Source organism: Artemia franciscana, chromosome 4 (assembly GCF_032884065.1).
Source record: "Artemia franciscana chromosome 4, ASM3288406v1, whole genome shotgun sequence".
Lineage (NCBI taxonomy): Eukaryota > Metazoa > Arthropoda > Branchiopoda > Anostraca > Artemiidae > Artemia > Artemia franciscana.
The window spans coordinates 37,742,142-37,763,385 of NC_088866.1; the positions used below are offsets into that span (position 1 = coordinate 37,742,142).

The 21,244-nt window shown below is 34.6% G+C and overlaps 1 protein-coding gene across 1 annotated transcript in view; it reads right to left on the reverse strand.

Annotated features, from left to right (window-relative positions):
- Positions 1-299: 299 nt before the first annotated feature.
- LOC136026385 (type-1 angiotensin II receptor-associated protein-like) overlaps positions 300-21,244 on the reverse strand; it is a 31,779-nt gene continuing 10,834 nt past the window's right edge. The window contains exons 2-5 of the mRNA XM_065702933.1: positions 16,349-16,495; positions 13,840-13,909; positions 6,762-6,902; positions 300-3,740 (exon numbers count right to left, since the gene is read on the reverse strand). Coding sequence (XP_065559005.1) covers positions 3,658-3,740; positions 6,762-6,902; positions 13,840-13,909; positions 16,349-16,495 — 441 coding nt within the window. The 3' untranslated portion in view covers positions 300-3,657. The remainder of the gene's footprint in view (positions 3,741-6,761; positions 6,903-13,839; positions 13,910-16,348; positions 16,496-21,244) is intronic.

The following is a 21,244-nucleotide window of genomic DNA, read 5'->3' on the forward strand; positions in this document are numbered from 1 at the left end:
CCTTCCTCAGTTCAGGGATTGGGTTTGACGACTAAAAGTAATAAGCTAATTGTTCTTGCGAAATTTATGTTTTCTTAGACGATACCGTTCAACCCCGGTACACACACACAACATTTTATTTTGGAGGGAAGAAAATGTCAACAAAACGCGGAAAAAGTTGAATCTCATCGGCATTCGAATTTGGTTGGGCACGGGCCCGATTGTTGTTCCTTGCGGACCATACTTCCACATGTCCCCTCCCCTTTCTAAACCCATACGTGACTCCAAGTTTACGCTAAAAAAAGACGAAAGAAAATAAATAAATGATCTATCATTAATTTATTATTTGGAGACCAAAAACACACACAAACATGGATGAGGTTTATAAACTGGAATGCAAAGTGGGGCAGAACTGACGCTTCTTGATATTCAGCATATCTTCAGTGACAAGCAAAAGTCAAATATTTCGGAGTTACAAGTCTTATTTTCCATGAAATTTTGGATCAACTTGTACTTACTGTTCTCTAGTCTTAGTGCTTAAGATATGAATAAGGGACAAATTACGTATCTTCGTCTCCCAAACAATGACCAAGCGGAAACCGCGTATCTCGGTTGTCCAACAATAGCCGCGAGTTTTTTTTTCATCTTGCGAAAAGAGGAACGGAGAAGATAGTAAAAAAAGTGGAATTATAAGCACGAAGATGTTTTTATGCTTATGATGTAGCATGGCCATACAGAATTAAAATGCAGTCCTTGGAGAAAAAAAAACGAACAGAACAAAAACAACAGAGATTCGATTTTGGGCAAAAAATATAATGGTTAGGAAGTTTTACAGGATCAAAGGACAAAATTTGCCAATCTAGCAAAAAGGTGCAAAGCATGTACTGTGCATTTTATCAAAATTATTAGCTTTTTTCGGATGAAATTTGTGAGAACCGAGATAAGAGGTTTCTGCTATATTTTTTTTTGAGCACTTTCAAAACAATCTGTAAATTGACACCCATCGAAAACTATCAAATATTTAAAATGCACATCGAAAAAAGTTACAATAGAAGAAAAACATTCAATACTAGCGAGGAAAAGTAAACACGACTTACACGAATATTACAATCCAAAATAATCGCATTATGAGGGTTATGCCTTTAAAACCATAAGAAATTGATACACTAAGCGTTAAAACGACTACAAACAATAGAAAAAAAAATTAAAGCAAAAAATCTAATGCACAAAAGGAAAGATAGTACGCAGTAAGATGAGAAAGTGCCTTCTGCAATGGATACAAAAAAAAGAGAAAGAAAACACTGGCCATACAACAGCGATTTTAGAATGATTCTCCGAATACTTTTGTACGGAGGCATTTGGCTAATTACAACGAATCTGTTATAACAAATGCACACATATAAAGCATCAAAATTGATATAGCTCCGCTAAAAAATTAAGATTGTAATTTGAGAATTGAAAAATTGAGATTGTGTTCACTTTGTTTGAGCGTGTCCAAATTTCAAAGCGGGTATTTAACAACAATGATATCAAACGCGTGCTTAAAAAAGCACGCGTTCAATTAAATCGTTTGCAAAAAAGGCATTTTGATTAAACAAAATTTACAGTTAGTATAAGCTTTTATCGTTTTATTTTTCTCTGCTATTATAACCAGTTTCCTCTTATACCAATTTAGATCTGATCAGGAAGCTAAATGGTAGCTAGCATTTTTTGTTGCAATCCTTCTATACCACTTTATTACATATAATTTTCACACAAGACTAAGATCTAAAGACTAGAATAGTTTCCTATCACTACAGCTAACCTAGTTCAGTTGATAATATTTTAGCTAAAAATATAATAAAGCTTCGCTTTATTTGAGCTATGTAAAGATAAAAATAGATATTACTGAGAGAGCGCAAAATTTCAGTCAGCATTATTAGTATTCTCTCAAAATACTACGTCACAGACAAGCTGTCTGAAACTGCACAGGGTTTAGCTCGCTTCTGACAATGAATGACTTAAAACAATATCTTAAAAAAAATATTTCAAGAACAAATCAATCCCAACACGAATCGACCAAGAACCAAATACATCAGAAGATATGGACTAGCTTTTTGAATTGAAACGAGGCTTCGAACTACTGAAAAATGATTACTGTCACTAAATCAAATGGAAGACTAGACATGTTCTGTTGGTTAGTTTAATACGAGCTAGACTGTTCATGAGAAAGAATTCAGACGGTCGTACAAAAAGTTACCATTGGTTCGGTAAAAGGTTGAGTCACTTGACCAAAGAAAAATTCAAATTAACTGAATCAGTTGCTGCTTTGTCAAATTGATGATACTTATTGGCGCGGTTTTAAATTAAATCCTACTTTAATATTAGTTATTTTATGAGTATGAATTTTTTATACACAAAAAAAAATCGATACAATTTATATTATGAATGTACGACCCTTTGATCCCAAACTCATTTTCTGCTGACGAGCGAATAAAAGCCTCTGGGCTTTAAGAGATAAACTTAAATATTATTTAAGACGAGCCACGGTGTCCAACTTACGGGGATGCCTGAGGTGCCTCCAAGTTTCGAGTGGATAGTCCCCAGAACACGTTAAATTCTTGGATTTCATACAAAAATGAATTAATTTTATCTTTACCATAAGAAAAAAGAGAAAGCCAACAGTTGCGAGGATTTGAAAGGTTACTTTTATGCCAACCAAGCGTATTTTTGCTACTTCTTAAACGCCATTTCCAAAAAGAGAAGACAAAGGTGCTTTATTTTTTTTTGTCAAATCTACCTTTTATAGGGGCTGCTGAAATCTGAAACTTGGCGGGCTCATGGTATCTCCATAAAAAAAGGCGACAACATGCCTTCTACATTGTGTTGTAATTTCTCTAAGAGCCTAATAAAGACATTTTTAAAAAAAGAAGAAAAATCCCCGTAAAATTCATTTAAAAAAATAAAACATTTAGCAACGACGAGATAACTTTTGGAAAGCCCTGAACACTCGAAGAACACACATACCTTATTTTGTAAACTAGCTAACTTCTTCCCAACAAAATAAAATTAATGACAATACCAAAATTAGAAAATACAGAAAAAATCTGAAGACGCTTGGATTAGAGATTCAGAAAAGAACTACAGATGTAGAGATATGGAAATAAAGATCAAAGAACAAAAATAGATCAAAGGATAGGCACAGATACAGTAATGTTTAATTCTAGGATTTTATCTGTTGTGTCAACTGGCTGAAATACTACGTATCTGTTAGTTTATTGGTTAGTTTAAGGCTAGCTGGCAACTACTTTGTAACTATTTGTAAATATACTTCAACAAATACATCAAGTGATGTGTATCTGTTTAGTTAAATTTCACAGAAACATTCTTCTATATTCAATAAAAGCTGAACTATAATTATTGAATCTATGCTGAGATCATATTAAGGGCTGTTTTCGAATAACTAGCAATAATTTTTTTCAAGTCTCTAAATTTACTATTAAAATAGATAGATATTATTTACACCCTTTTCTTTCTTATCACTGAATTTTACAAGGTCGATGCATTAGATCGACTCTGTATTTTTTCAGTCCTTCTTAAAACCAACATTGACTAAAGCCTTCAGTATTAGCTACATATTTAAGAAGGCACAAACACACAAGGATAAAAACATGCAACATAAACATAATAAAAGATGTTTTAAGGCCCCGGAGGCGTTGCGATTGTTGGTGCGGGTCCAGTTCGGTCAATGTCCTCATATGGATCTCGTCGTACAGTTGGAGCTAGAAAAAAGACAAAAGAGATAATAAACATGACTTTGAAATTAAGAATGTAGTAGTTTCTCACATTCTGAGAAGGAGATGGTGGTAAAAGCAAGGGGATTTAACAGGAATAGAAACAACGAGGAATAAAATGAGGAACTAACAACAAATAAATGTTGAAGCATAACACATTTAAAAATTGCATTTCAAAAACTACTTTGGGCAAAGATAAAAGCATAAATAAAAGATTTGTACAAAAGCATTACGTTTATTCTTAGAATACAGTAACTAATGTACTCTGCAGACATCAACCCAACAATTAATTCCACCCTGCTTGATCCTATTCTTACCTGAAGCAACAGTAGCAATGATTCTGTTGGCTCCTAAATTACCCTAATATTGTTTTCGATTTCAGAAGAAAAGCATAGATTCCGATGCATCTAAGTAACTTTTCCTCTTATCGTATCCTGAACGGAAAGGTTAGTTCTCACACGCTGTCAGGCATTAGACCACTCATGCCCAGTTTTAGATAAACCAAATTCCAGATGTGTAAAAAGTTCCAAAGCTACAATAAGCAGAAATCCAAAAGCCGCCAACATTTTAGCAGCAGAACTTGTGTTTTGATAGCTTTGCTTTCAGCAAAAAGTATTTTTATATGTAAAATTTGCACAAAAATAACAAATAAACTTAGTATAGCTTGCAGTTAGACATGTCAGTAGGTTTCTGAATCACAATTAACGATGTAAGCTAATTCAGTGGTAAGCCATATACTAGCCACAAACATGTTTAATAAGTATTATATGTATCATTTTATCAGAAGCACTGTATCATATTTACTCTAGTACTGCTAGTGGAGTGTAGTATTCAAAGACTGAAATATGCCGTATATAGCTTCCTGCAGTTACTTTATGGATGAAGTTTTACACTCTAATGCTATTGGTATTATAAAAATACTGCATACCCAAGTGCATGCCTGATATTTATTGATGACTAAAGTAAACTATAAAAAGTGTCATTTGAATTTCTGGGAGAACCATATTGATTGGCATCCTGGCAGTCACACGCATTATGAAGCTGTGATATTAGTGTTGCCCCAACCTAATCACCAAAATAAACTGAGAATTGCTGCTACATTGCAGTGTGACTAGGCTTGTTCTTCCTTGTTCTAGTTTTCCCATTACCTGCTTTAACTGTATGTTCACCTTGATAGCTACCAGCCATTTAAATTTTTTTCAAATGACAAATAAACAGTTAGGAAAGAATTTGGCTATTTGTGCGAGATTTGGAAAAATATTCACTTTTAACTGAAGAGAAGTGGATTAAGTAAAAACTTGTCCACAAGGACGAAGGAAAACGACGAATTTTCAGTTTTGGTTCCAGTTGGATCGAGTTACTTGCACTTCATTACTACGAACTGATTGATCAATATTCAAACACAGATATCAGGTAGCAGAGTTACTTTTACATTTACATTACTTTTATAAATTCTACTTATTACTATGTATATGTGGGAATAAGAGTAACAATGAAAAAATATCTTACACTGGCACGGAAATAGGAGCTGTTGATAGACTGGATTTAAAAATTTTCTTCATATTCATGATGCAAATATTAAGATACGGACAATGGATCACATACAACCAACCATGACCTATACTTCAGCCACAGTACCTTTTGTCCAGAGGCAACTGCATAGCTACAAAAAGTTTGAGACATTTTCAGACGAGATGGAATAAACGCATTTTCCCAGGTCATAACAAAAAAGAACATTTGGTACTACTCATGCACAACTTTTTCCCTGCACCCCCTCCCCTCACCCAAAAAAACTCAGACAAATTCTTTTCACTGTTTTAAGTGAATTTGTACTCAATTAAGAAGTTTTTTATTAGGTGTTTACTCTTGTTTTTACGTTATGCACATCATTTGAAAAAAAAGTCCGTAACACTCGTGTACAGTTTTTTTTTTTACTAATCATCCTAAATTTATCCTTAGTATTTTTTGTCCTAACAAGAAGCGTTCGGATAAAGAAATACTACACATAAATCCCTATCACCCAAAACAAATCTCAGACAATTTTTTTTCACTGTTTAAAACGAATTCGTACTCCATTAAAAAGCTTTTTTTTTATCAAGTATTCATTCCTGTTTTATAGAAAAATCCACATAAACCAGCAGTAATGATTAAAATATATCATAACTATAAAGTAGTAAGCATAGATGTGTGCTTGCCAGGAACGTTAGATTACAAAAATGTATTGGGGGCCAGGGTGGCGTTTTGAGAGATTTACGCAAATGAACATGATGTACTTTAGGTAAAAGGCAAACACGCTTACGTCATCGTATCGAAACATATTTTGAAGAAACATATACATATACATAACAAAATACTGGAGCAAAGAAGACACCGAGGTGGACAAAAGAATATCCAAGCTGTTGCTTAGTTAGGTTGCATTTTCTCCTCTTTCCCTTATGCTTTTAACTCTCCTTCTTTTTTTCTCTCTTCCTGTCTTAATTTTCTTCCATCCCCTCAATTTTTCTCTCCCTTACTTTTTCTTATTTGAAGTGATGCGTGGTTTCTATAATAGCTTTGATAGAGGATTGATTGTGTTTTAATTGCTACTAGGCATATAAGAACCAAAATGGAAATAAGAGAAGAATATGCAAAAATCAATATCTGATTACAAATTTATTTATAGATTTTCAGGGCCTTAATTCTTACAAAATTATAAACCAAAGTTTTTTTCCTCGAATTACTTTGTTTCTGATGTAGAAACACGAAAAGCTAGGAACTAAAATAGACGAGTGAGCTGATAAATATGACACACTATAACCTTTATTAGACTTTACCACAACCTTTAGTCCCTTATTAAGTTTAGGTAAAAAAAAATCTGATAAAATAGCTCAATAGATTTGTCTAAGAATATGAATCTTGACTTTGAATTAGAATGAAAATTGAATATCAGAGAAAAATTTGACCACCGTCCCCATCATTACAAAAAGTCAATAGTTCTCTTCAATGGAAATGATGGTAATATCAACTTACCAAATAGGTTATTGAACTGAGCTCCCAACCCACCCCAGTCTCCTTGTCGTTCTTGTGAGATTCTGTACAAAACTATAGCTGACACTGGGCGTATTAAGAGATTCACCACTGACATAGCTGCACTAAATCGTTGAGATGAGCCTAAAAAAGAAAAAGAATGCAAATAACGGAGTTCTCCATGGCACTACTGTGGTCGGCATCAACCAGCTACTCAAGGATGGTAATTGTGTTTCCAAAGCTGGAATGAAATGGGAAGAGGAAGGTATCGGATCCTTACCCTTCGAAGGTTAACCGCCTTATAAGCAGGAATGCTTTCCGACGACCATAGACACACAAAAAAGCTGAAATAGAGGAAATGGGGGTAGATCTGGACCCAAGAGTCCCATAATGTTAAAAATTTGACTTTAACTTCCAAAATCAGTGTCTATTATATTTGATGTGATTATTTATTTCAATATATGCTCTTTTTAAGGTTTCATTTATTCCCTGATAGTAAACTCGGTTTGTTTCAAATTACATTATTATAGGAGTTTTTTTATTGTTTGTGTTGAGTATTAATATGGCACTATACTTATCTTTGGAAAACTTCCCCTTTTCAAATATTTATGATGGTTACAGGAGTAGCTGCAACCTGGTAAACATGCTTTGAAAAAAACTGCCTAGTGAAAAAAAAATTGTCATCTGACACTAATTCAGGAATGGTAGCTATCATTTCGGTTCGTCTTAAAAGTAAAAGTTTGTTGTGAAAAGAAATTATGGTGATTCCAAAAAAAGCCTAAACCCCTCGAAAATGGCGTCAGATCAAAATGAAAAGTCTACCATTCGAATCAGCATCATAGAAAACATGATACAGGAAAATTAGAGTCCCCCTCCTTCAAGAACAAGGAAAATCACTATTTTGCATCGGTAGCATTAACCCGTCTCCCTTTTTTTCCAGGCCTAACGGGTTACCAGAACATCATAGAGAGACGCTCAATAGCTCATTCCAAAGCTATTTCTCAAATCTATGTGTTTTTTTTTATAAGTTTCACCATCTGTCAGTGCCATGTGGTACTTTTTGTTCCATTTCTCAAGGGCTGGCCCTAGCAGGCTACCTGGACATCGTGGATAGATATTTTATAGCTATTTATAAAACATATTGCTCATATCTACGTTCTTCCTATAAGTTCCACCATCTGTATGTTTAAAATGGCACTAAAAATGACACTTTTTTCATGTCTCAAGTGGAAAAGCTGGGGCTATTGGATTAGCAGAACTTATAAGAGTTATGTTTAATGGTTCATTTGAAAGCTATTGCTCACATCTAGGTATGTTTTTTTTTCAATTCTACCATTCGTAAATGCGATATAGTTGAAAACAACACTTTTGGTACCACTTCTTAAGTAGAAAAGCTATGAAGTACATGACAGATACTATTGTAATAGTTATGTTACGGAGCCCTTAACTAGAGGTTTACAAGAGCCTCTCCCGTACACACCCCCTCCCAGCCCCCTTAGTAAGTTTCATAAATTGTCAGCTCAACAGTAAGCTACTGAGACATCAGCAGGCTACCATACCAATGTAGATAGATGTTTAATGGCTCAATTTAAAGCTATTGCTTATATTTACTAGGTTTTTAAAAATTCTACCATCTATTAGATTTCACAGACTTCAATGTTAACTAGTTTCTGGGGAGAATTTGCAATGAACTTTTTGTCATGGTTGAAGCATTAGCTACAAAATAGTAAAGATCTAACCACAGCCCATAGTTAAAAAAACGTTGAAACAGTCTTTTCTTTCTTCTTGTTTTCGAGGCCTAGCGGGTTAAAAGAACATCATAGAGATGCTTAAGAGCTCATTCAAAAGCCATTTTTCGTATGTACATGGTTTGTATAAATTCTACCATCTGCAAGTGCCATATGGCAAGAAAAAGGCATTTTTTAAGCCATTTCTCAAGTGTGGGGCTAGCGGGCTACCAGAACATTGTAGATATATTTTTGATAGTTCATAAGCAGAAATATTGCCCATACCAACGTCCTTCCTATTTAGTCCACCATCCGCAAGTTTCAAATGGCACTAAAAACGGCACTTTGGTGCCATGTCTCAAGTGGAAAAGCTGGGGCTAGTGGGCTACCAGAACTTTTTAGAGTGATGTTTAATGGCTCATTTGAAAACTTTTGCTCATATCTAGGTGATTTTTATCAATTCTACCATTCGTAAGTGAGAGCACTAAAAACAACACTTTTGGTACCATTTCCTTAGTGGAAAATCTTGGAACTATAAAACAGTATCATTGTAATAATTATGGTCAAAAACCCCTTACTGGATGTTTGTAACAGCACCTCCCGCCTGTTCCTTCTCAAGCTTAATAAACTATGCAATTAAAGTCCTACAAACACCAACATATTACATTATATTATTAGAGGCGTGGTTCTGTTAATACAGCACTGGACTTCAAATTAGATTATAATGCGTTCGATTCCTAATTGGAATCGAATTTTTCTAAAACACTGTTCGTTCCTTTTTATGATTACTTTTCAGATAATCCAAAATTTCGCAAATGTGATGCACTCATTTTTTAAAGCATATGCCGGGAGGGCTCATTTTAAACAAATTACTCATATCTACCTGCTTTGTACCAATTTTACCATCCATAAGTGTCATATGACATTAAAAACGGCACTTTTGGTTCCACTTCTTAAGTGGAAGAGTTTGGAGGCATAAAACGGTACCATTGCAATAATTATAGACCAAATCCCTTAACTGGAGGTTTATAAGAGCCCCTCACATATACTCCTCCTCCAGATCCTCTTAGTAAGTTTCGTAAATCGCCTCTCATCTTAAAAGTAAAAGATTATTGCGAAAACACATTAACTAAAACTAAAAGCTTTTATCTAAAAATGTACCAACAATTAAGCTTGAATGATCACAATAGTTTTGAATTCAACCTTCGAAATTCCCTCTGCGAAGAAGCCTGTGCGCAAGTTCTAACGGCGGTAATTGAGGGGAAGGGACACCCTTGCTCGCTTAGATTTTGCTTCTGCCAAGATTATGAAAAACACCCTTTTTTGGTCATTTCATTAGAAAAGGCACTTTTTTCATTTGAAAAAAAAGTAGGGAAACAACCGAAACTGCACTTTGTGGGAATAAGCTATCAAGTAAAATTTATAAAAAGTGATTAGGTATAAATATAAGGCTTTAAACGAGCCCTTAAACAGTTCTCTTTTATTACAGTAGCCTTCTAGTTTCCGATAATCAGTCGGCGATATATAGTCTTCAAGCCCTGTCTTCATTATGGCTTTTTCAGGCGAAGTCGGCCGAGTAAACACGGCTTTTTGTTAATCGAAAAACAAACGTTCCCCCCCCCCAAAAAATGTATTGTTTTGTAAAGTATGGATAATGAGCTTTATATTATACACTGAGTTTTTCGTAGCTGTCCATGTAGTCTATACCATCAATCTTTTCAAATAAGTTTCCATGAGCTACTTCTTCTTCAGCCACTCTTCTGCTTGCAAATACGGCCGCTCTTCTCCACTTTTTTTTCTCAAAGACTCTTTGTTGCTCGAGGTACAAATCATAGCTTTTACTAGCACAATTAGTCAGTTTTATAAGATCTTCAGTCGATCAAACATTTTGTGGACAACCTCCCAAACTGCTTAACCCATCCATTACAAAGAGTTTGACATTCAAAGTTTTCTTATTCATAAAAGTTGTATCTTCTTTAGGGAATTCTCTTCAAGAAGGGGAAAACACCCGTTCAAAACTGGCAGACCCGTTTGAGATATCTCGAACAATTTTTACAACTGCGGATAGGTTTTAACATTTTCCTCCTTCTATCATATTGTTCCACCTATCATCAATTCTTGGCTTCCGGAGAAAGTACGAAAGCTCAACTAGCTTGAATTTGTCTGCAATCTGCTAGTAAGTTATTTTGTGTTACAGTGGGTAACTTCCTGGCAGCATATAATACACCCTGAGCAAAAACCGGGTTAGAAGTTTCATCGGAATGTAGAGAAGTTAAGCTTTTAACAACTATAAACTTTGTCTGCTGAGAATATCTTTCAGAACATACTTGCTCCCGCAGAGTATTGCTTCTAAATGCACAGTACAAATGAGCGTCAGGTTAACTCGTCTACTGACAGAAGACAGTCAACAACCTCGTCACTGATTAATGTCTGCAGCAATGGCAAAAGATTTTTTCACCTTAGAATGGCTAGAGCTTTAGTTCATCGCTCAGGTGTTTAGTCACTTCGGGTTTCAACATTTGCCCAGCCAATATAGAGATGTCTATGTAGATTTCGTACAAGACTTTGCGCTGACAATTAGCAGTGAAGCGTCTGAAAAGGTAGGAGCAGTCAACATGGTTGGCTGTTTCATTGCATGGATAATCTCTTGAAAAGAGCTAACAACTATTCCACCATCCTTGCAGTAGCAGGACCTATTGACCACCATCTGGTAGGCATGTGTTTCAGAAAGCTTGCCTCGAGAAAACTAATTTTATTCTAAATTATCCACATAATCTGCAGGTCAACCTGGTCAACCCCTAAAAAATAATGCACTTTCATAATTAGATTTGCACATTTGTTTGCCAATTCCCAGCCAGTCTTTCCGAAAAGCAATGAAAATAAACCTTACACGTAGCAATATCGGGGAGACCTAAGTCATTTCTTTATTTATGCTTTTTGCTACGGATCAGCTGAAAGTTTTTTTTTTTTAACATTCAGGCCATCACGACTTAACGCTAGTAGATTAGAAATTGATAACCCATTTTCTTTGGCTGTTCTGACTATTTCTGACTTTAAATCTGCTAACGTGGTGCAACCAATAAAGACTGCCTTTAGATGTCTTACTACAATTCATTTCGCCTTTTCAGACGAAACTCAGATTCTCACTTTCAGATTCTCATTCAAAGCTGTTTCTAACTTTCTGCATTTGTAGCTTCGTCAAATTCGATCATATAATAGATACCGTCAATTCCGTCAAGAGTAATCTTCCGAAAGTGGGGTTCAAGAGCTTCGGTTAACAAATAAACAAACTCGATTCGTCCAAAGGAGAAGTTTGTAACCACCATGTCTTTGAACATCTTTTCAAGGACGTCTGCTATCCCATCTACCAAGTTCACTAAATAGTTAGATTTAATCATTTTTAATGCCTGTGGTTTCTGCTATTGTTGTTTCGTGTCAGACTGCATAACCATTCAGGTGCTTAGACAGTATAGCCGGTTTTCTACTATCCTTAGAAGAAGTCGACACACGGCAGACTTCCATATATGGATTCTCATCGTCACTTGTCGACATTAAAATTATCAATCTTTTAATTAATTGAAAAAAAAAGAAATATCACTCTAACAATAAGACGTTTTGTTGATAGCTGTTAGGGCTTCCTTCCACACTTCATTATATGTTCTTCATTTATTTTCAGGTGGTTGCAAAACTTTTAAGCTACGTTATCTTTTCTAACGAGAAAATGCCACATATAACATTCCATGATTAAAAACTTCAGTACTAAGGTCGACACCAACAAATTCAAAAGTTCGTCCTTGCGGCTTATGTATAGTCATGGCAAATGCGGGTCAAAGTGGAAATTGATGTTGCTGAACAGCAAATCCAATTTGACCTTTACTGAAGTCCACTGTAAGTCGAGAAATGTGAACTTCTTTTCCAGTAGAGGCTGTTGTCCCATTGAAACAGTAAGTTGATTTGCAGCACCCTCCCACATTTTTTCGTAACCTTTGGCATAGCCGTTTGCTTCTCTCAATATTTCTTCCAAAAGATTCTTTAGATTATGAGAGATCCCATAATTTAAAGGGTTTGCGAGGCATTCCTCAACAGCTTCATTGGAGTCTAAAAAATACATTTGGCCATATGAAGGTGGCTTAATTTCACCTTCGGTAGTTTTTGACGGATGTGCGGCCAAATTGATTTTGTGACAAATTTGTCCAGCTACTTTAAAGCTAAATATGTTTTGACCATTTATGATTCGACCATCCCTTACGTTGAATTATGCTAGAGCAGAACACATTTTCAAGTTTCAAATACGCTTATGAAACTCTTCAGAGAGCAAGTGACGTCCTAAAAAAAGGCGAACGGATTCATCTGGAAATTATCACACGTTATGGGGGATGAAGATTGCGACGCCGCTGTTCTTCTAACCGCGCGTGCCTTTGCTCTTTATTTTCATTTTTCATACGCTCTAATTCTCGTTTTCGTTTATCTTCTAACCGCGCATGTCTTTACGGTTTATTTTCATTTTCGACACGCTTCTGGATTTTGGTTACATCAGAAAATTTAGCAATGGCCTTTGCTTTAGCTGCACGTATTGGTGTTGTCGCAACTGATGGTCCAGGTTGTCGAAATTTGTACATTCTATTCTATTTTAGTTTAGAAGTTGCTATTTTACGTCAACATTCTTTTTGTGATCAGAAGCGTTTTCATAGTACAGAGCACATGAACCCCACCACTTACTAGCCTAAAGACTCCAGAGTCAAAGGTGGTGACTCCTTATCGTTACTATCCTGTCCACTTTGTCTAGGAACCAATACTGTAGGCTGTAACAACATTTCTTGTCTTGAACAAGCAAAAATAAATTCAAAGAGCTTGAATTTGAGCTAATATAGAGGAAACCATGTCAACCTTTCAAACAAATCAAAAAAGAGAGAATTTTGGGACCTAAATTCAATTTTAGGAACAAACCTTCAATTAACTTTAGATACTTTGTAGCAGCAATGTTTTCCCTACTATGCGATTACTGATTTTCCACAACAAAATTAGCATATCCATGAAAAGTCCTGCTTTCATTATATCTAAAGGAAATGTACCATTGAAAAATATACAGAACTAGTAAAAAAAAAACAAAAAAAGTAAATTAAAAAGTATTGATCAATTATTCCAAAAAGTTGGAATTCCATAAGACTCGCAGTCCAAATTTGGGACTCGCCTGTCTTTCCGGAAGCTGGTTGTTCTTGCACGATTTTTTTATGACTCCTGTACGCTACGAAAAGGCTCGAAACGCGACTGGATTTGAAATGTGATATGACTCAACGTTAATACATTGGGCAAAATGCCTTGTTTGACAATAATCAGAACAAATATCTACTCACCATCACTTGGGAAAAACATGCTGATGGTAATGATGTCCAAAAAAGCTCCAATGATGTTGCAAAAAAGTCCCTACACATAAATAAGATCATTAAAAACATAAAACATCCTTTTAAAATTTTCTTATCAAATAGAAACATAAACATTACCTTTGTGAAAGTGCTTCATTTACCAAATTGTCGAGTGTTACCTCAAAATCGCTCAAAAAAAGATTAGAATGTGCAACTACAAACCTTAATTTTTGAAAATACAATTTCTTTGAGGTAAATTCGAATAAAACCTGAGTAATTTAGGGATAATGGAAAGACCGCTTTATACTTATTGTGTCAAGAGAAAGCAGCCCAAAACTTCTCTACCTCATTTGAAAAAAGGAAAAAAAGAACGTAAAAGTTGTCTTTGCTTTCCAGGATAATCTTAGCACAGTTCAGCTAACCTAAACAAAAAAAAAAAAACCTTTCAAATACTCACACAAAGGAAATGTTGGGAAGTGAATAAACTAAAAGACAAACAAATTTACAAGATTTTACACTAGGTTTCTTTGTTACTCAGCCTTTACCTCATTAGCTCAGTGGTTCCCAACAACTGAACTGAATTTTGGTCTGTGCCTCACCTAGGCATTCTTAAAATCCTGATCCTCCTCGGTATATTTAAATTTTTTTATTGAAAATTTTACATAAATTCACCTGAAGGAATTTTAAAAGACCAATATTTTTTTTTTTTGGGGGGGGGGGGGGTCGTCCTCCACACAAATTTTATGCTAACGAAAGATAATGCCCGTATAATTTTTTTTTATACAATACATGCCATTATTGTAATACTATCATGATTTTTTCTCCTTAAATGCATATGAATTGGACTTCGTTCCCATAAAAAAATGGCTGTTTTTTAAATTAAGGCTCTGAAGTATAGTCAGTCACAGCGTATTTATCTAAAATATATTGCCACGCCACACCTGTGGGGGCTACATTTCACGTCGAGAATGATAGTTCTGGCTCTAACAGCTGGTTCTTTAGAGTGTTGCTGAAAGTAGTTTGACTCCCTATATAGTGGGAAACTACAAGCAGTGAAATTTGTTTTGACGCATTGTTAGGCGTGACTGACTTTTATTGGAATCACTAGTGGCCCATTTACATTTCTTTCGATCATGTATGCTATATGTACATATTTGCTTTCACTTAAAGAGTAGGAGTGAATTATTGCTGAAGAAAAGTATATTAACAATTTGGAATTAGAATCTGATCTTGTCTATTCAGTTTTCAACAAGAAAATACTCACAATTTGTCGTTTGGATATGACCCAATAATAGCAGTGAATGTGATCAGTTCTGATATAGGAATACCCATGGAGGAAAAATAACTAAGCAGCTTATAACTTCTTTATTTTGTTTTCCAAGAAGTTTGAGATGAGGTATATCAGCAATAGGACACCAAAGGAGAACGTTTCAAACAGTTCATGGTAACAAACTGTAACTAAAAAGCGACGCGGAATGTACTTATCATGCTGATTCAAAATATAAAAGATTCATTAAGCTTAGTTTTACCCATTAAAGGCTGCGAGCCAGAAAAAATTTGCCAGGTTTTCGGAAAAGGAAGAAAACACCCCCTAAAAGAATCTTAATGAAAATTACGCTACCAGATTCGGCGCATCAGAGAACCATAATGTAGAGGCTCCTATCTGCAAAAATATAGAATTTTATATTTTTTGCCAGAAGAAAGATCACAAGTGCGTGTTTATTATTTTCTTTCGCAGGGCTGATTGTATGATCCTTGGATATCAGGAGGGTGCTCATTTGAACCTAAAGTAAAAGTTAAAGCCCCCTTTTGGAGAGACCAAAAACATTCGAGGGCAACTAACCCACTCCCGCGCCTCTTTTTTTCCAAATCGTCTGATGGAAATTTTGAGATAGCCATTTTGTTCAAGATAGTTGAAAGGTCCAATAGCTATGCCTTTGGGGATAACATACCCCCCCCCCCACCACACAGTACCTAGCAATAGATAATAATGCTTAATAGATAAAATTTAAACCATAGATGATTCACTGGAAAATTTTGAAAGCTCTCTGAAGCTCGTCGATCCTTCTATTTTACAGGCTTTGGTAAGAGAAATATACAGAAGTGCACAATCAGCAAAGTTGCAGGATGAGGCTTAGAGCGCTGAAACATCCTCCTGTTCCTCTAAGATCTCATGCTACAGAAGTGTAAAAAAAAAAAAGAATAAAAAAATGAACACGAGAGGAAATTTTAGTCGTCTACTTTTTGGCATAAAAAAAGGTTTAAAAATGACAAAATCAAATTTGCAAAGGTACTTAAACGTCTGTAGATGCTATGATTTTGACAACCCTCTTCTTTTTACTTGACATATACATAAAAAAGTAAGCAAAAATAAATAAAACCGAGTTAAAGCCCATCCTACCCATAACAAAATCAAGGCTGTATCACTCCCCAAACTGATATTCTAGGTGCACTGATAGAAATATATGCACACGTTTATGTAGAAGCTTTCAAAACTTGCCATAACTGGTGCATCTTCTGACTGTTTATGTCCCAGGGTCCAGAGAATACAGGCGAGAAACACACTGTTGTAGAGGAAGTAAGACTCAGGATACCATCTTGATTGTAAAACCCAGCAAACAAGTAGCAAATGGACAAAAAAGAGTGCCTAAATAGAAAGTTTGACTTGTTAACAAAAAATAGTCTAAGATCTACCTTCATGCAAAGAGAACTTTTAAGTGACACTTTATTATCCAATCTTTTTGAAAATATTCCTGGTTCTTAACACCCCCCCCCCCTATATCTAAGAGAGTAAGATGACTAAAACAGTAACCTTTTAGTTCTAGGGGTCCCCACGAGCAATTCTCCTTTATCCCTCCTCATTAATTTTGGATGTTCATTAGAATGGAAATTGAAAGTTCTAATCGCCTGTTTAAGACAGAGGCAATGCTATAGTGTTGTCTAAGGTAACGAACCATAAAGGTTTGAAGCATCACTTTTTTTCCCAGAGGCACTTCAAATGGTAGGGGTTGTCATACAAATTTTGAAGGGGCTTATTTGATTGCAGATAAATTCTAAGGAAGAGGTAAGAATGGAGATAGATACTGATAGTTATTCCCTCTTGATTTCTGGAAATATTTCAGGTCTAAGACGTTATTACGCAAGTAAAAAGTAACATTAAACCCCAAAATTAGAAGGATTTATTGTGTATAGGAGAGGGGACGCCCCTTTTTTATCCCAAACCTCCCCCTTGTGGTTGTAGAAACTTCAGGGGACGCTCATTCGATCAGAATTTTAGGGTTCTAGTCTTAATCTATAAGTCAAAAGTGATTGGAGATTACGGGCCCCTGTCCTAAAACTGTTTTTTTTATATCTCTCCTTTTTGCTACCCATTAGGAAAATTGATCAGTATTTTGAGGTACCTATTTTGTACTTTCTTGGTGGCTACTCAAATTTCCGTGTGGAGGAATCTTCTACAGGGGCGGGGTGATTATCTGAGGGGAAAACGCCTGCTCCCAATCTTTTACACTAAAATGTAAAGAATAGTACCTTAGACCACACTGCTTTCCCATTTAAAATTTAAGAGAGAAAGACGGGTTTAATTAATCATGTTTTTGAAAAAAAAACATACTAAAACAAAAGACAACAAAAAAACAATATTTAATAAATAATTTCCAATTATTTCAACTCCACATCCAGGAAACTTTATCAACAGGAAAAAAAGGAGAAAACTAAAATAGTTAAATCATTAAAAAACAACAATACTTCAAGAAAGAGATAAAAAAAAGAACAAAGACAAATTAATAAGTCACATTCCAAACAATTCCAGAACGGCAAAAACTGTAATGGTCTGCCTGTTCACCAACAAGCGTATGTTGCTAGTATATCAGATATTTCTCCTCTTTAAAGTTAGATTGGCAAATGAGATCCATTAAGAATAAAAACTATATTTATTTGAAAAACAATTCATAAAACCCTAGGTCACCACCCGCGATTGAACTGACAAGGTTAAAAACATTTGAACTATATATGACAATGGGTCAAAAAAACTTGTGCATTATAAATTAAGAGAATTTTCTTATTCATTAACTTAGCTGCCGTCCATTAACTCTTCACACCTTTGACCCCATCCTAACTTTCACTTGCAATGTTGGCATTTGTTCGAGAACTATTATGTAAATTATCACTGTTAGAAAAGTTTGCCTGTTCCTTAATTAAACTATTATAAATCGAATTAAGTCCAAAATCCACTTCATCTGTATTAATACTAACACATATTAATACTAATACATAGATAATTTTTGTAATTTCAATAATTTCTCTGAAGCTTTGCAAGAGGCCTATAGAATTAATTATAATATTAATTCTGCAAAAATAAACATAATTAAATAAACATAGCATAAAAACGGAATTAAAATCTCGACAAACATAATAGGTTCTTAAAAGAATAATGGAAAAGATAGAATTCCAAAAAACAAAAAGTGGTGCATACAAAATTCCGTATACTTGTGGTAAATTCTATGTAGGAAGGACACATCGAGTAGACTGCAGCAACATAAAAATGCCATTCCCTGTTTGCTAAGAAATAATATCAAAAACCAGAAATGTTTGAATCAACTGTAGCAGAGCATTTATTTGACTTTCCTTGCCACAATATATCATTATATGTATTGTAGATACTTCAATAGGCGTCTTACACAGCTTTAGAGGAGTTATTAAAACTAAAAAAAAATATATATGGAGGCGTTAGTATTAAAAGAGAGAATTTTAGAATTAATTCGATTTATAATATTTTAATTAAGGGAAAGGTAAAATTTTCTAACAGTGGTAATTTAAATAATAGTCCTTGGACAAAGGACAACATTGCAAGTGATGGTCAGGATGGGGTCAAAGGTGTGAAGAATTAATGGACGGCAGCTAAGTTAGCAAATAAGGAAATCTTCTTAGTTTATAATGCATAAGTTTTTCCGACCTATTGTCATATACAGTTTAAATGTTTTTAACATTGTAAATCCAATCAGACGTGGTGACCTATGGTTTTATGAACTGTTTTTCGAATAAATATAGTTTTTATTCTTAATAGATCTCATTTGTCAGTCTGACTTTAAAGAGGAGAAATATCTGTTGTACTAGTGACATACATTTGTCAGTGATTAGGCAGACAATTACAGTTTTTGCAATTCTTGAATTATTTGGAATGCGAGTTATTTTTTTTCTCTTTCTGGTTGTATTGTTGTTGCTTTTTTAATTATTTAAATTATTTTTGTTTTTTTTTCTTTTTCCCCATTGATAAAAAGCTCCCGGATGTGGAGTTAAAAATTCGGATTTTTTTTTAATTAATGTTTTTTTGTGGTGTTCTGTTTTTAGTACGTTTTGTTCACTGCTTGATTAATTAAATATATTTTTCTATCTTAAATTTAAATATAAGAATATATATTTCTAATATATGAAAAAAATTAGGGACCCCCCTAGGTGATATAAGTAGGAAAGGAAACCAGGGAAACCAGAGATATTACCCTTTACAGACTGCAATTTTTTTCCATGTCTAGGAACAATTATTCTGCTTCCCAAGAGATCAGACAAACATGTAAATTACTGCACAAAAGATTATAACAGACTTGACGCAATATTCTACTTTGACAAAAACATTCCTTACAAGATACTCACAAAAAAAAACATTCACTAGGGAGTTTAGTTTTGGGTTTTAATACTAATTGATTGACATTCAATTTTCAACAATTATTCTCTGAATAATATTTCTTTGTATTTAAAGCGTATTAATGGGGATCAGAACAAATAAATGCAAGTAGTTTTATTCTGGATCATTTCTACTCCTTGAGTAATTTCAAGGGTTATCTCTTTGTGAACAGGAAAAAACCAACTACACTTAAGATGAAAGAAAAGGTCAAACAATAGTTCCAAGTAATTTTTTAACTGTCTTTATCATAAATTAAGAAATAATTTTAGCCCATTTCAAATTTAACTAGCTATATAACTTTATTTCTTCTAATCTGAGATTTTAATGTCCCACTTTACTTTTCATTGAAAAGCTCTTCATAGGAAAACGTATTTTGTTTAAAATAATGCCAATGAAGAAGAATGAGGAGATGGACAAAAGAGCCAATTAAATACTATCTATATTTGTAAGAACCCTGCAAAGAACCTTTGTTTTTTTCTCCATGTTTGATCCATAGTTTTTTTTCTAAAATACTCACTTAGGCTATGCCAGGTACTAGTATAGTAGCCCTCCTTGAAAGGAAACACTGTAGAATTGTGTAATAATATATTTACTAACTTGGCTTCTGTTATCTCTAAAAGCACTTTACTTTACTTCAATATACCATAATGTGCAAACATGTAGCCCAAATTATTTATTCTCCAAAAATTTTTCCATTGTGTAGTGCTATTGATAATGTCCTTCAAATAAATTTGATGTCGAAGAAGTAAGTACCATGACATCGAGCAACAGGAAATTCACAGAGAATACATAGGCTAATTTTGACTATGTTTGCACATTAGGAGGATGGGGGGGGGGGGGTAAAGTGATCTAATTTGAAGTTTTAAATTTCTTAAAACTGTAAAGTAGCTTATAGAATTTCATTGTGCAATTTCTGGGGAGGGTAAAGGTTGCACTAGGACTCATTCCTAAAAGTACATCCCCTTACTTTACCCCCCACCCCTTTTAATGAACAAATAAGTAAATTTGCAATTTACAACATAGTTTAGCTATGATGAAAGTGAATATATCACTTGACGTCTTCTTTTATGTTCTTTCATAGCTCAAAAGTCAATTGTGGGGAAAATTCCACTTTGAGCCCTTTAAGGGCTCAAAACAGTCCATAGTGTCCAAAATTATAAAAGCATGTACCTAAAGAAACTGGCTTGTGCCAGTTCTGGCTCTTTCTGGCTCTTTTTAAAAACTTCTGGAAACTTATTTCAGAGGCAACACTATGGTATTGCCTATAGTAGAGGCCATAAGGCTTCAATGTTTTATTATTTATTTATTCTTTTTTTCCCATTCTTATTTATTCTTCATACGGAAGGGGTGATCGTAGTAACTTCGGAGGGGGCTCATTTAATTGGAAATCAGAATTTCTTGTACCCTTTTCCAAGTCAAAAGTGATCAGAGGGCAACTAGCCCCCTCCCCCAGACCCTTTTTTACCTAAATTCACCTGAAAAAAATTGAGATGCCATTTTGTTAAATATAGTTCAAAGATCAGATGACAAAAACTTCCAGATCAACACAATCCTCCAGAGTCCAGGGTATATGGTTCTTAAGGAGGAGATGCTCATATAAACTTCAGAGTGGGCTCATTTGATAGGAAATTGAAAGTCTTGGTTCACTTTTTAAGAGTCAAAAGAGATTGAAGGGCAACTAGTCCCCTCCCCCATGCCATTTTTCCCCAAACCCATCTG